The 16,934-nt window shown below is 38.4% G+C and overlaps 2 protein-coding genes across 6 annotated transcripts in view; both read right to left on the reverse strand.

The window, feature by feature from the left end:
• RPL7 (ribosomal protein L7) overlaps positions 1 to 16,934 on the reverse strand; it is a 197,424-nt gene that overhangs the window by 75,329 nt on the left and 105,161 nt on the right. The gene's annotated exons all lie outside the window — the stretch shown is intronic.
• STAU2 (staufen double-stranded RNA binding protein 2) overlaps positions 826 to 16,934 on the reverse strand; it is a 156,329-nt gene continuing 140,220 nt past the window's right edge. For 3 of the 4 annotated variants that reach the window (XM_069779523.1, XM_069779521.1, XM_069779524.1), the window contains 2 exons: positions 2,770 to 2,858; positions 826 to 1,930 (listed from right to left, as the gene is read on the reverse strand). In XM_069779523.1, coding sequence (XP_069635624.1) covers positions 1,837 to 1,930; positions 2,770 to 2,858 — 183 coding nt within the window. In that variant the 3' untranslated portion in view covers positions 826 to 1,836. Of the gene's footprint in view, positions 1,931 to 2,769; positions 2,859 to 15,610; positions 15,667 to 16,934 lie in introns of all 4 variants that reach the window. The other variant, XR_011324046.1, reaches the window with a different exon arrangement.

Raw genomic sequence — 16,934 nt, forward strand, 5'->3', positions numbered from 1 at the left:
TGGCAGGTACTGCTAAAGCACAGACTGAGCCTGTTTCTGAGCTCTCTGAGCTGGCTGCTGAGGTGAAGGAGCAGTAGAATTTCTGCTCCGTTTGCCAGTTAGGCAGGTAACATATCCCTGAGAAGGATGGTGTGCAAGAGCTAATTATTTTGTATGCTGCTGCCTGAATAACTTGAGTCTGCCAGGTGCCAAATGCCTCTGGAAATCTCCCAGTTCTGTGAGAACTGAAAAGTTCAGCTTGTTCCTGACTCTTATGGAGTCGGACCCTAGAAAACTGCAAACTTGCAGCACAAAGGCACCTCATCTGCTGGGGGGAGAGTGAATCATACCCATGAGAAACATGAAGTAGAATAAAGGACTCCAAATTTTCAGTGACCACTGATTCTGTAAGAGCATGATGCATGCTACCCTGGAAGTCTGTCCCCAAGGTGAATCAATGCTACCGTACCTTGCACCATTTCCTTACATTGCTGTTTGTCTGCTTTCCTGCGTGAGTCACTTGGGTTGTGATCCCCGGTTTACATGCTTCTAAAATCTTATGCAATGTTGTCGTGACTGTTATGCAGTCGGTAGAAGCTTTATGTGTTTATTGCATTAGGTTTACATAAAATAAAATATCTGTATTTTGGATAAATAAATGACTTAAATGCCAGGATGACTGGTCTAACACAGTAAGTTTGTAGAAGGTGGTGGCATGGGGAAAGGTAGGTTGAACCCTGGCTTTGGCGTGGTAGCCAGTCATTTGTTAGTTTGTAACTGGTTTTTTTTCACTTCATTCTCTTAGTTGTCTACCTGTGAATGATAAAGAAAGAGACGACACTGTCATTGTACACATGAACTGATGTGGTTTTACTGCATTTGGCCACACACTTAAATATGCTGGTACAGAGCAGCCACAGGTCTTATCTCTGCTGCCACTCCTTTCACAAAAGAATGATCTTTACATCAACAGTTTTCCATCCTTGGCTTGATAACGTTGCAGTCTTACCTTTTGCTCTTGGTCCGAATGCAGAGATTAAAAACACTCAGTTGATGCAAACGGTGGATTGATACAACACACAGAATGGGGTGTAGATGTGCTTCACACAACAGAGAGCAGAATTGAAGGGGAAAATGTTGCTTGGAGGCAAGACGCCTCTTTAATTGATTATGGCAAGGAAAATCAAATACCATATCTGCTTTTTTCCTGGAGTATATCGAGACTGATCATAACTAACATCTGTTCATGTTAAGCAAATACTTGTCATGATTTAAACGTCTGTTTGCATACAACTCTGAGTAGTGCATCTTAAAGTCATACATATTCATATAGAATGAAGAATGCATAATGTCTGCATAAAAAGATAAGCTGTATGACTATATATGAAGACAACAACTACAATTCTCACAGCACTGTCATCGGTTAATTTAAAATATTCAAGCATTATTTAAAAAACAGTAAGCTGAACTTAAAACTACACTACGAAAAAATTGTATAACTGAACCAATGCTGACTTGTTTTCCTCAATATTAATCAATTTTAAAGTTTCCCTTTTTTTTCTAACACTTTTTTTTAATTAGTTGTTATTTACCTCCAGTAACATGATCAGACTTCTTCTGCCTCTGGGCAATTGACTTATGCTCTGATCTTGAGTTCTAAGGGAAATGTTCAATTTTATTTTTTTCCGCAGTTGAATAAACAGTACCATGTATACTATCTCTCATGTTAGAATAGTGTTGTCTTCACATAAGACTCAAATAATGGTATTAGTCATTCATTTCCTTGTACACATACACCCTATTGCGTGTTGACAGGTTTATAAGGATGCAGTGGCAGCCGTGGGTGCTGGGAAGCTCCTAGACGACAGCCTTTGAATCCTTGCAGTCCTGAGCAATGGTGCCTGAGTTAGTCTGTTTATTGTCTGCTTTCTCTCCCAGATGCTTGACTTGTCTGAAAGATTAATACATTAACAAGAGTGGTAAGGTCCAGGGTTGCACATCTTTAAGACATGTTTATTACCAGATGGCACATGAGATTCAAAGGTCACTGTGGAAGGTAACAGTTTAAAGTGAAACAACAATATTTATGTTCAAATACTATGCTGATGAGATCATATGGAAAAATGTTTCTGATTAAATTAGTTTATAAATAGCCACAATATATCTATTGAAAATTCCAAATGCCACTTTTAGTCTTCTTTCTTTTATTCTATTACTTCCCAATTTATTTAGCAACACAGGACTACCTTACATAAACAGACTAGCAGCTGGAAAAAAAAAATCCATACTGAACAGACAATCCTACTTTCTTAAATAATTGAAAATCCAGTATGAAACCTGGTTCTATTGTCTACTACTAATATTCCATATAAGAGTTTTTTAAGACCTGAAATAAATTTTAGCTTTTAAATTTTCTAGGGTAAAATACATCTTGCAGACATAAGGACTTACTGGCAGATAGCTCTTCTTATTTACAGGCAATATCATGTGTTACAACATATTTGACAAAAATCATGTTATGCTACTTACACAGAATCCATACAATGAAAAGAAAATCCTTTTCTTTAGGATTTCCATAGGAGGACTGACTGTCTCATAGCTCATTAGTAAACATTGTCAGTAACGCTAAACCTGAAATCTTGTTTATCCCCTCAAATTGTCACAAACTACATAAATTCCAGAGGAAATAGTTTTGCACAGGTTTAAAAGGGCAACTAAGCTCTTAATTAACATTTCTTATCTACCACACCACACAGGCATTAAAATGCAGAGGATTTAAATGGTACTTACTTTTCATGTGATCCGTTTTCAACTTTCATAGCCCCTTCCACTGGATCCAGTCCTTGTTCTGAAAACTGTTTCAAGGCACTTAATGCTGCCTAAAGAAAAAATGAGTTGTTAAAAACCCCATTGGCACAACAGTATTAACACCAAATGAAGGAAGGTGTGTATTTTGATATTCTAGATTTAAATAATTTCCTGTATATTGAAGCCATTTAGGCTACAGAGCTAATAAAATGGGTACATAACAGCTCCATGATAAACAGCTGTGCTTCTGCACAGGTTTGAGGATATCTTCTTCTTCCTGGGTATATGAGTGACTTCCCTTTATGTTCATGGAAGAACATGAAGAACATGATATACTTTTAGGATTCTTGCCTCTCTGGCCTGTAAGGTCTCTCCAGCTTCCCCATGTGCTTTCCTAGAGCCCACATTTTCCGGAGCTCCTACGGACAAACTCTTGTCTTGTAGTTGATTGCAGAAGGTGTGAGCAACGGGAAGAGGGTCAGCAGGACACTACTGACACTCCAAGGCTAGACCTTGAACAACGCAGCAGACTGATATCTTGTACATCAGTAGTGAAGAGTGCTAAACAGAGTGAGCCAATATGGGATTATTATGAAGCATCAGCAGTAGAAGAATGATCAATTTTCAGCTGACATTTTTCTGCGCAAGTGCATTCTTTACTGACGAACTTCTCTCTCATCTTCATGAATCCTGCTTTAGGACTCAGAATTGTTCTTCCCTCCCCCCTAACTGCTTTGGTAAAAGACAAATGATCTTTTGTGATTAATTACAAAGGTTGATTATGAAACTTTCAGACACCACGTGGCTGACTTTTTGAAAACACACCCAGCACAATAAAACAGTTGAGGTCAGTTCTGTCTTGAAGGTGAAATGTAAAGCAGAACTGAAAAATGGATTTTTCTCTTCAATCACTCCCACCTAAGATGCATTCAGAACTAATCATAGGGAAAAAAAAAAAAAAAGGTAATCTTTCACAGACACTGTCACCTAAGGTAACATCTCAAACATTAGAACTAACTGCAGGCCTTACAGCACTGTTCTTCACAGTGAGGCAACAACTGCTGTTTCAAAAATTGGAAGTTGCTCTCTTCATAATTGTTGAGACAGAAAGAATCCATGTCTCTATCTTCATTTCCCATTCCTCTCGGAGAGCAGGAACTCTGTCTGGATCAGGAGCTGCCATTGTAATGAAGTACTAGATTTGCTTTTGTAATTCTTTGCCTGGATTCTCTCAACAGCTCCTTCCCTTGAAAGGTATGTTTATACAACTTAAATATTATTAGACAATGTGTATTTTGGTGAAATGAATAACAGCACAAAAATTGCCAGGCTGCCCTAAAGTAAAAGACCATGCATCCCAGATTTGTCTATAGTAATGACTAGCTGCTAAAGCTTCAGAAGGCTGTACAAGGTACTTCCACCCACAATGCACGAAGGTGGAATCTTTCTAGTCTGTGAAATTTTATGTTGTATGCCCCAGCAAACAAATAAAAAGCTAACCATTTTATAAAGTGTCTTGGTAAACCTCAGATTATCACTGTTACTCATCCATCCACTCCACCTTTACCATGTGTTCTGGGCCCCCTGTATCTGACAGCTAACCTGCTCTCAACTTGCTCCTTCTTCCCATCCATTGACATAATTTTCCCCTTCACCTTAAAATCTCTGCTGCCCACATCTTTCTTTTTATCCTTTTTCCATGCTATGGCTAAGGGCTGAGCCTCAGCTTCACTTTAATAACAACTTCTCCCATTACAGGATCTTTCACTTTTACCACTTATTGAGTTCCCCAGTGAATGAGTTCTCCCTTTCCTCATTTCTTCTGGTTTTCTTGACATTTTTATGTATTTGCATTTTTTTATAAGACAGCTCTTTCTCTACCACCTCATAGTGTCCCTTGTAGTTTTAGACATGCATTCTCAACTTCTATAAGCTCTAATCACCACCTGCCTTTCCATCCTCAATCTTGACTGCACAGCAAAATCACTGTTTGTTCAACCCAGATAATTTCTCCCAGTGGCAACAAGGGTTTTCTCCTCTCAGCTTCTCTGTTTGTTCCAGTAATCTGACACATTTCTTCATCCCAGTTTCTCTCTTCTCCTCCTCTCCCTGGGGTCCTTTTCATTGCAACGCAAGCACTACTCATCATGTGAGGAAGGCAAGCGATTTGGGCCCCTGTGCTTCCTTGCACAGGACTGCTCCTCTGTTGTACTTTAGTTGGTCATGAGTTAGCAACTATGAGAACCAAACAATTCAATGGGTAGGGACTGGCATACAAGCATCTCCTGTCTTCTCATATCCACTTTTCCCGATGCAGATTAACAAAACAATCAAGATGTCCTTTCTTCTTAAGTTTGGTAATTCAAAACCCATTACCAGGTAGCACTGCAAGGAGAGAAGGAAGCTGAGACCTCTGCTCCTCCTACACAGTTTAACTGCTACGTCCTCTGTTTTAGAACTCACCTTCTTTACTTTTTTATATCCATTCTTGGCTTCCAGGTCTGATGTGTGAATTGTAAACTTGTTGTGGAAGAACTATTTGTTCAAGTTATTTGTTTGTACAGTGTCTTGGACAAAAAGGTCCTGATCATTGTTGGTAAGAGGTAGAGCCAAGTAATGTTTCATTCAAGATTAGACCATGGGTTGATCATATGATATGCATAACAGTCTTGATCAGTGGTCACTGAAATCCCCAAAACATCAAGAGATTAATTAGACCAACCCAAACTTCCTAATTCCTTTCTAGAATTGCTCTGAATATGAGTACATTTGTTACTTACTAATGTTTTACTCACAGATCTGGCTAATTGCAAGGCATACCACATAAATTACAGAGCAGCTTTCAGGGTTGCTTTCCAGAAAAACTGCTTTGGAACTTCCTGGAGGAATATTAGCTACTGTCTCAATAGAAACAGATCATGAGGGCATGTCTTCTGTTCTAACAACAAGGGAAGAAGTACTACAATATAAAATAATGAATTCTTTGCCTGTAAGCATGGATCATTACTATATGGATGTCAAGGAAGTAAATATGGAACAATTAGAGGAAACATATAAAATGAAGGTATGATTCAAGGTGTTGAAGTATAAGCGTGTTTAATATCAACACAACATCCAAATCCTAATGCTTGTAATGTGGCACAGTCTCATTTCTGCATCTCACCCTTCTTTAAGCCATGCCCTTCCCAAACTGAAATGTGATATAAAAGGTCAGATCTTAGATGTATTGTATTTCTGAAACCAAATGTTAGAGGGAGGAAGCGCCAGGGAAGCAGTCCTGTACCTGTATCCTCGATGTTCCAAGTAGAGATGTCAGGGTATTTGTGTGAGCACTGTTGAAGAGCCAGCCCTTTACACCATCTCTCATTGCTAGGCTTCTCGCCTTTGCTGCTCTGGAAGCTGATGATCTCTTCAAAAGTTCGTGCTTCTCACTACCGAGTCCCCACTACCCACATCTTCTGCCTCAGTCCCACATCTTTCCCAAGCCACTCCAGTGCCCCTGGTCTTCCTCTCCCTACTATCCACCCCAGAGCTCTGGCCTCTTTTACAGCAGAGGCGATCACCTCTACTTCTTCACAAATCTCCCCCTACCTAGGCCCCTACTTTTTCCTGCTCCTAAATGGTCTCCCACCCAGGACCCCCAGCTGCTCCCAGCTCCCAGAGCTAAAATTTCCTTCCCCAAGTCCTCCAAACCTCCTATACCTCACAGTCCCTCTTTATCTTCCAGTTTCCTAATGTGTTCCAGGTTTATATGAGATCTGATTCCTTTTTCATAGAACCATGTCTCTCTCTCCATAGCATACTTGTGGGGGAAGCCTAACTACTTATATCCCAACTTTTGCAACAACATTTGAAGTTGGGGAAAGTTTCTTTCCTTTTTAAAGTATTCATTCATGGGATGTGGCTGAAGGGCAGTAGATGAATGGTAGAGAGAGCCCCTAGACAGACATGAAGATGCTGGATTCAGGAAGGAAGCTGGTAGCTGAGAGGCTGTGACCTGAATAGTCAGCAGAGTGACACAGAGCCCAAGTAATCTGCAGCAAAGAAGAGTTACAAGCAGACACCGGGCTAATTTAATCCATGATTCAATTCTATTAGTCCCAACAGATTTACACCATTTGGCTTAAATATAACTTGTGAATGGCAGATAACTTAGGTTAAATGAAAAGGAAAGAAAAGAATGGAACATTTGACAGTGAATCTGGTGAACAATTTCCTCTTTTAAAAGCTCAATGCTTCCTTCCATTGATATTTTTCTTACAATAGAGCATCTGCACAGATACAGAGAAATTTTTCTCTCCCCCAGAAGATTTTACAACTGTTTTGTGAGTGAAGCCCCATAGGTTACAGAACAGATGTCCTTACACATTTCTTGTATCACTTGTTTTCTGTGTAGCTACAACAGTGCCAAAAATACGATGCCAACAGGATGCACTGCACTGCTAGCTGTTTGTCTTGGCTTCCATTTCCATTATTAGTATGTGTGTGTATCAGGATGGGGATGGATGTTTCCAGTCATTTTTTAGCTTTCCTCAAGTCAATTGGCAATTAGTAAATAGCATTGAAACTTGTGAATATTCTTCCTGTTTCTCACTCCGGGGATTAAGCGTCTTGTAATGACAATCTAGTAACATTAGATCATTCTTTTAGCAAGAATAGCAGACAGGCACTACACTAGCCCATGTGCATTTAAGACCACATCCTCACGATAAAATTTTCACATGTTTGTTTTAGCACAGTATGTGGTTTGTGTTTTTCCTCTTAAACCTATATTACATTTCAGATTATTCCATGAAACTGAAAATTGTAAAAGTTTGTTGTTCTCTGTGGCCCTTGCAGTTGACTTTACCAAGGAGGTCTGAGACAATCCTAATAAACACACTGCTTGATACTGTTAGTTTACTGGTGATATGTCTCCTCACATCAGTTTTCTAAGTACATAAAAAATCATATTCAGCTTGGCCTTAATCAGTGTTTTCTGAAGATATAAAATTATGGGCAGAAATAGTTACGGTGCAAAACTGAATTAAGTCAGGGTCCAGAGTAGATCATGAAGGACAAGATTTTACCATCTTTAGTAGCTGGGTCTTAGTTCAAAGTTAAGTTTGCGGAGTCAAATGATTCATTACGGTCACACTGCCTGTAGCCACATGCCATATGCATGAACAAATCTCAGGCTGTGACCGAGTTGAAGCTTGAGAAAATGCTTGCATGCCAGGTTAAAATGATAGACAGATCTAACTCTAGTCCTCAATTTCACTTGCAAGCCAGAAGTCTAGACAACAGCAGAGTTAATGCATGAACAAAACTGGTAGCAAGTTTATTTACAAACAATCAATGTTCATTTGTTTTCTATGCCAGGAGAAAAAATGCCCCCCAAATCAGGGAAGTTCTTCCCCTCTCCCTGAGAACTGAGGCCTCAAAAGGCAGTATCATCTGTACAACAACATTGCAACAAAGCTGTCTGCATCAGTGATGAGATGAACGTCATGACTTTTTAACATGTTGATTTAAATTTCACATGTAAAGGCTACTGAAAAAACCCCAACAATTATCACAGCTCTAGAGGTGAGTTTGAGGACTTAAGTGTCCCAAAGCTGAGCAACTACTTAAATTTGTATGTATTCAAAATTATTGTTCTTAGTGATTGTTTTTGCTTTCTCTTGACGAAGAAATTTTTGACCAAGCTTCCACCTGGCTTTAACTTGTGCACACCCACAATGCATACAGAAATGCACAAAGGGAAGATATATTTGCTTGTGTAATCTTACATACATACACACAAAGTAGCTAAAATTTGACTCCTTAACATATCCACCTAATTCTCTTGGATTTACCAGGTTGGCTACCTACAAGCTAAACAAAAACTAGGTGATGGGTATTGCAAACAAATTCCTTTTCCCCACAGCTTCTGTTGTAAATGAATTTACTATATCCCAAGCAATAACTTCTGCTAGGGGTTTTCAGCACTTTCCTCACAATGTGCCGTTCTCCCAGTTGATTAGATTTCATGTGAACCAATGTTAACATCCGTTTAAAAATTAAATTCAGAAAGGCTTTTCACACTGCACAATGTAAACCTTAATTAAATGACTTTAAGCCCTTTCCTCACACGGTTTATGATATGCATGAAAAACACAGGGTTATAATCTGATTAATTCATGTAGTTTACATGGAAATAGCATTTTCCAAACTGATTAATCTCTGCATAAAGGCATAGTCACCTGATAGGCACTACAATTAAGGCTACTGATTGCACCTGTCAAGAGAAGGAGCTTGGAGGATAGAAGGAGTCCACTATCTTCAAACAAAGAATGATGATTCACAGATGTAGCTTAGAACAAGTCCCACATAGTAGTTAATGCTACCCCCAGGCAACTCATGCAGCCAGAAATTAAATGACACACAATCCACGTACAGCCTGACCTTGCCAACTTTCTGGGGGTAATCCTAAAGTAAGGATTAACTGTTCTTGAACATTTTTTCCAATATATTAAGCAGAGCTTCTATCAACAACAGCATGCATGTCACGTTCTTCCACCTAGTTTTATCACACACGTGTACTCATTCCTCCATACCTTTTAATATTCCAAGAAGTGGATGGAGTGAAAGACACTATTCAACAAGGAGTTATATTTCCATAGGTTTTTGTCTTCGACAATCTACTTAAATAAAGGGACTGCTTGAGTTAACAGTAGAAAGAGTCAATTAGTTATTGCTTATTTTCGCATGTGAACCACCACACTAGAAATCCGACCGCCATTCTTGGGACTATGCAATAACTCCAGAAGTAATGAATGGCAAAGCATTCTTTCAAAGCCCAAGAAAGAGCTGCATGATCATCTGGGGTGAGACAGTTCTGTTGCTTTAATGGTGATATCAGATCTTCTAGTCACAAAGAGAGAAAAACATGCTGAAAAGCACCTAATTTTTAAAATAATTAAAAGGTATGCTTTTGTACGAAGAGTATTTGATAAATAATACTGAAAGCCAAACTTAACAAATTTAACACTAATGTAAGAGATTAACCCAGCATGGAGAGGGTAGTCTAATTGCCAAGTTTAGGTTGCATTCTTAATTGTAGGTAGGAATAAGAGAGGAAAGGATTGCTAAAAGATCTGTACGGGACTCAGACTGCACAGGACTGTTCTTAAATCTGTATCTTCTCAGACTCCTCCCTCTTCACATATTCTCAACTGCGAGGAGTAACACTTTCAAGTACTACCAAAATGCTAACTTTTTCCCCCGTGGCAATCTAGACTGGAAACCAGTAAGTTGGCACTTCATGAACATCTCAAAAGAGCTTTCAGGTTCGATGCCAGTATCTACTGAGGTGTGTCTACATCCTCTGACAGTGAAGTGTGGTGTGAAAGTTTGGCCTCAGCATCAGCAGTTAAAATAAATCCTGATCAAGCCTCTCTTGTCAGATAATTTCAGTACCTTTCAGTGTATATTCTTCAGTTCTGGTCTAGAAATCTGGAAGTTCTTTTAAAGTAAATTTATTTCTAAATTCAAAACTTCATATTTTTTCTTCAATTGTTACAATTGAAAGAACAAAGACAGAAAGACTCATGCATCATCACAGCTTACTTATGAACATGAAGAAAAGTATTTTAAAATTAAATTTCCAAGTGTTTACATTACATATATACAACAGAATTTCACCAGACAGCAATTAATCTTAAATTAACCTTGCTTCTAATTTTGTATCCTCAGACAAAAGCTACTTAAACACTAACTTTCAGAAGGAGGTAGACGTCTAAGTAATATAGATGCTTTCAATAATTACAGACTTCCAAATGAGAGCATTTAGATGTCCAATTATTATATGGCTAGGTAGAGGTTTAAATCATGCAATTGAGACAACATTCAAGCATGGTTGAGAAGCTCCAGACAAAAATTATAGGAGATTTTAAGAAACATAGCTTTAAAGCTAAAACTTAAAACAGCATAATGTATATCCTCAGGCAAAATCCTGCACCAGCAGGGAAGAAAGGCCATGAATCACTGTCTCTTTCATCACTGATGGCTGGAAAATATCCTTGTCAGCTGTGTTCTCAGAAAAATTTAGTTTATTTAATTATTTATTTATGGGCATTTCTCCACATCACTGCCATAGATTTGCAAGTCCACTGTCATTAACCCTATCTATATTGCAGGAGATTTTGACCTCTTGATTTTAAATAAGTGTATTGAGGTTCTCAGCTGTGTAAGAGTTCATGGTAACTTCTAAAATATGCTGCAATAGACAATCCTCTTCATCTGTCTGACCTCCACAGTTCCATCCTGTTTTTAATATCACTACCACAGCCTTCACTACATAGCTAGCAGTACACAAATGAGGTGAAGACCATGTCATTCCCCACCAGGGAATGGGCCCTGACCCATATTAATAGTGTAGATGTAGCCAGAACTGTTGTAACAAAATGAATGAGCTCCAAACTGAGCTGTATTTAAATAAGATATAAGCTTTTTTTCTGTTATTTAAGTGGTTATCTTAGGCAACTGCTTGTGCAGAGTGATCAAAAAACTGTATATTAAAAGATTTTTAGGAATTCTTAAAGATCCAAACCAAATTAGTATACAACAAAGTTCAAACTATCAAGTATTACTCAATGCTTACTTCAACGTGGTTACTCTTTCACTTAGTAAACTGAAATTGTAAAACACACTTGCTGGTGTTTAAATACTTTTTACCTCTCCTTGCAAATATCCTCTTCTTCATGAGACAAAATGGCATTAAGGACTAGAGGTAGTTTTATTATTCCTGTTTTTAAAGAGAAGGAAACTGAAGTGAAGAGAAAGTGCATGAGCATATAAAAGGCTGGCCCAAGGTCAGGCGATAAAAGTAAGAATCAGTTTTACTAGTTTACATTCATTTTATCATAGCCCAAAATAGACAGATTCTGAAAAAAAAAAAGGTATTTAATGATAGAAAATAAAAGAACAGTCTACACAGCAGCCACAATTTTAATTCAAATGCCTCATTCCTGTCACTATCACCCAGCAAACTATAATCGTCCCATTAATGTTAAACACTTCCCATGACATAGTGGAGAAAAAGACTCCCTTTTAGGAGAAGAGGACAGGTGACATCCTCTAACAAATTTATTTTGCTGAAATATTCTAAAGAGTACTTCCCCCTCCCCAATGTTTTACAAAAATACATTTTATTTTTCTTTGAAGTTTGACATGTTTCTCTTTCTGAAGACCATACACTTTGCTTTAGACATGGGAGTAGTTTCCTAAATATCAGATTCCTCGGTTTTAGCAATTTTAAAATGAAAGTATGTTTGTTCTCTCATACTAAGACCATTACCTTAGATTTTAAGTGCTTGTCAATCTAAATATGACTAGAACTTTGGTTTGAAGACAAAAGCAATAGATTACACTTAATCCAAAGGACTGCTCATTGGTTTCTTCAAGCAGCACATTATAGCTGGAACAATGGGGGAGTTTAGGGCTGTAGATTCTTGTATTACAACATCTGTAATGAAGCCCACGTACTAAATTGTATTGTATCTCTGCTTCTGTGTAACTCTACTCCTGTGGCCTGCATATCAGCATTCAGAGAAGGATACTTCCACCCTTGGAGCCCTAACAACCAATCCGCCTCTTCATTCTCCAAGTCTCATTTTACAGGCATGCATGTACATCCAACAAATTACCAAATCTAGATTGACAGCTAAAACCATTATATTTAGCATATATGGCATGTAATTAGAAATTTGAGTGTTTCCAAAAGGCAAAAGTTTTTGATTCTGATCTCAGATCATTTTTACACTGCATTAACTGGTATTTTTGTCCTAATTGAAGTTGATTTAAGTGAGCTCAGAGTCAGGCCCAAGACCTACAGGCCGAACTTCTCATTTGAAGTAGTTCGTAATGTAATTTTGTCCTTGCTAACTGTTGATGGCTTGTCCTCATCCCATTTTAACCTACAACCATCAGTTCCTTTAATGGAAGTGTCTATAAAGATCTTCTCTAAAATATGCTTTTCCAGCACACTTAATGTCTTTTAATGTCTTTCCAATTAAATCCAGATGTGAAAAGCTTAAGGAACAGTTCTCAGGACTGAAAAAGATGACATAAATCTTGCAGCTGACAGAGATCCCACTGAGCTCAGTTGGGGAAACTCACAGAGGACTTCTTGTGGGCCAGAAAAGCTGCTGGGTATAAAGACAGATGTGTATACTCCTATTAAAAAAATTTAAATAAAAACTGACTCCTACAATGAGGTATCCACAATTATCAGGGACATTACTAACTCAATCCCTCAATATGCTGAGCACATCCTGTGCGGTACAGATTTCCCTCATCTTTTTGGGAAGTTTATCAGAGTTGAAGGGGGTCACATCTGTTTGGGAAAGAGCCCTTCACCTTTCAGGATTGCAGCTCTTAAACCAGTGTAGGGGCTGATTCTGGAAAATGCTGCCTGTCTTGGTTTTGTACTGCGATCAACAGCGAGATAATGTACTCGGCGAGACTCTGAATTTCTGCCCTCTCTCCTTTTCCTCCTCCATAATCAGGTTAGCAGATTAAATTGTGGTTTCATTACAGAAGAGTCCCCAAATTAATTATAAATTCTTACCAATCTGATGGGAAACTGGGCATTCCTAGTAGCTGACTACCACTGCTGGGCAAGTGCTGTTTGTGCAGCTGTCAATTCAGGGTTTGTTTTGCTGTAATCACTTGTACACACTCAGGATTTTTTTATTTTTTATTTTAAAAACAGTAGATCATCTTATTTTGCCCCTCCTGAACTGTAAATGTGGACTCAGCTCAAGCCACATCTTTCAGAGGGACAGGAAATAACCACCCCCCTAGCTTATATTAAAGAAAGTCTCTAGAAAACTGCCCAACGTTGACAGCTTTAATACTTCCCTACCTTCCTGTTACTTACTAACTTATTTTTGAAATTGGTAAATTATCCAGACAGATCAATGATTTTTAAAGAGCTACATCCTCATGAGACACCTGAAAGAAAAAAAGGAAAAATGTTCCAGGGTAGAAGAAAAACCCATTTCTAAGTGAAGATTAAGTTTGAGTCCATATTCATTAGTGACAGGAACTTCAGTAGAGACATTTTGGATAGTATTACTTAATTTCATCGCATTTTCCGAATGCCCATAGAAAGGTTTTAGCACAGTTTGGTGTCATGAGTGAGTGTATGGAAACATAAAACTAGATACCTGAATTCAAGGACAATATTACATACTGAAGTACAACAATAAGTAATCAAATATGGGATCTGGACAATAGCACAGACCTAACACTGAAAGCGGTAGGCTCCTAAACACAAGAAAAAGAGCTCTTGAAGATAAAATTCCTCCAGTTCTCAACTTGCTTTATTTTCCACAGTGGCCAGCACTTTTCATACTATCACTCCTGCAAGGCTGAAGGCTGGATCTGACTCCCACCAAAATCACTGCTTCATGACCATCACTCAGGAGACACGAGGAATGCCCTTCTCTTGGAATGAGCCACTGCCTCCGCGAGGATCCCACTCTTGGCTAGCTCAGGGAATGAGCTCAAATCTCCTGTGCTTTGCTGCCAGGGACCACCAGGACAGCTCTGATTTATAGCTTTTTCTTTGCAGTTTTATGATACAAGAATGTTCACTTGTAATTACAACAGCATTTTCTTGGCTCCCTGCCTTCACTTGGTTATGCACAACACCCTATCCTTCACTCCAGCCTTTTTATGTCAAGACCCAAAATTTGAGAAGAAAAGTACATCAGAACTATTACAAAGATGCTGCAGATCTTGCTGCTCCTCAAAGAGGGAACTCTTACATATTTGCTGGGGGGGGGCACACGTGACCAGCTGGATAGGACACTGAACTAGGAGTCAGGAGGAGAGCTGGTCAAAATTCTTTCTCAGAAAAACACTAAATCAAGAACCAAACCTTTTTATGAGAATATGACAGTTTTGAGAAAAGGTTTTCTAGGTCTAGGATAGACTCTCCAGTCAAAATATCACAGACAAGAACCATACATAACCACTGGGCTAATGACTATGCTTGGTGTGGCACATGTTGTTTCTTCTGTGTGAAAAAATTTCAAGAGGTCTCTGGTTCATTGCAATGTGAATGAAAATACTTGAACTCTTGATGTGTTTTGTGGGATAAAAAAATCTGTTTCATTCAAAAGACAGTGACTCTGCCACTAATCTGCTGTGTGACCTTGGAGAACCACTTTACCTTAGTATTTTTCATATACTTAGCTTCTGACTTTGAGATCATCAAGCAGTACATTTCCATCACTTGTGGTGTAAATTTGTCATTTTCAGTAGAGGCATACACTTCTTCAGAGGAAATTCCAGCTATTTTAGATACCATTTAATAGTTAACTGTCAAACAATTTCCAAGTCCTTTAAACAAAGAATACTTCTGTGCCAGCTTAATTTATAGAGCCATATATGTCCCCTTTAAAGTGGCTGTGATTAAGAAGAAACACTAAGCTTATTTTTTTCTACTAAATGAGAAAAGTTTAAAGCCAATAAACTGTATCTAGGATTTTAGCTGGCAGATGAAATAAAGGGCACATTTGTTCCTGGTCACTGAATTTTTAACCTGGGTCTGTTGCTCCTGCTGTTAAGCTCCTATACATTCATTACTAGCCCATAGCATCCAGCAATTTCAGCTCTCAGTGTTTGGAATTAGACATGAGCTGCAAAATAAAACCATTTTTTGGAGAGAGCTAGTGTATGGTGATTGCCACATACTCTGACAGAAGGTGGTGGCTGAAAAGGTTTATTTTTAAATAGAGGACTTCCACAGTTTTTTTTAAATTTTAGATTAGATGTATAAAATCCAACTTACCATTTGGATCTGAGGATTCTGACAATATCTGGAAAACCTGGAAGATGCTGCTGAATCTGGTGGAAAAAAATGCAAGCTGTACTTTGTCTAGCCCCTTAGTACAGGAGAGGTCAGGCTGAGCCTTATGCTTGGACTCAGCTTTCTATCTCAGGTATGAGAATACCTGTCAAGTGCCCCAAAGTTTGCCTTTATTATATAGCAAGCAGGAGAGAAAAACCCCTGGTTTTCTAGCAACAAAACAAAGCTGTACTATTTCTGTCCCCCCTATCCCTTTTCAAGCTTATATTCATATTTTTAATATTTTTTAAGTAAAATATTTTCATTTTTATTTATTTTAGTTTTTTTTTTTAAGTAAAATATTTTAACCTTTTTGCAATACAGAAGCAGTGCTATGACTTCGTTGCGTCTCCTTTTACCTCAAAATTCTGTGAGGGTATTTGGGTATTTCCTAAAGATGAAGTAAAAAAACTAATCTGCCTTCAGCGACTCATCACTCCAGTGATCAAGTTAAATGACAGCATTGCAGAAAACTCTTGTAATACATATTTTTCCCCTGCCTAGTCCAGTGCTATTTTACATACAAATTCAACCATTTCTTTAGCAAATGCATCTTGAGGTGAAGTATTAGTCTTAAGATTGGTACCAGCTACCTTTCCTTTTATTTTGTGAAGTGGCAGGTGTACTTTTTATTGGATTATTTTATATTTTCTACTGCTTGCAGCTCCCCCTTTTAATGGAAAGGCCAAATCTACCCTCAGATTCAGCTTCTACTGCTGTTTGTATGTTGATTTAAGTAGAAACTGGCTGTGAACACCTGGATTTGCTCTACGGTCATTATCTCCTAATTCTGGCTGCTACTGCAACACAGGTAGAAAGATAAAAAGCAGACTAACCGTGGGGGATGGATCAGGCACTTTCAGCCATTTCCATGAATGCTGTCCTATGTGCTTCTCTGGTAAGAATGGTATACATCACGTACTGTGTAGCTCAAAAAGTGCTTCAAGAGAGACGTTAACAAGCAGGAACAAGATTTCCTCAAGAACTCTGACTTCTTAAATTCAGGAACCTTTCCAACTGGCAGCTCAGCAATGCAGATTAGACACTCCTTGACTCTGATTAACTGAGCTCTGCAACTATGGACCTGCTTTTCCTCCGTTTACAGTTACAGTCAAAAATATAGATATATGTCCAACAACTTTACTGAACAGCTGGCTTTTAGTCTGGAAGATCTGCTAACGGCTATTTTATCATTTCATCCTAGCATCTATTATTAAAACCCATTAACCACAGCTGTCAAAAAGAGCTTATTCAAACCCCTGCTAGT

This window comes from Haliaeetus albicilla, chromosome 3 (assembly GCF_947461875.1).
Source record: "Haliaeetus albicilla chromosome 3, bHalAlb1.1, whole genome shotgun sequence".
NCBI classification, from domain to species: Eukaryota; Metazoa; Chordata; class Aves; order Accipitriformes; family Accipitridae; genus Haliaeetus; species Haliaeetus albicilla.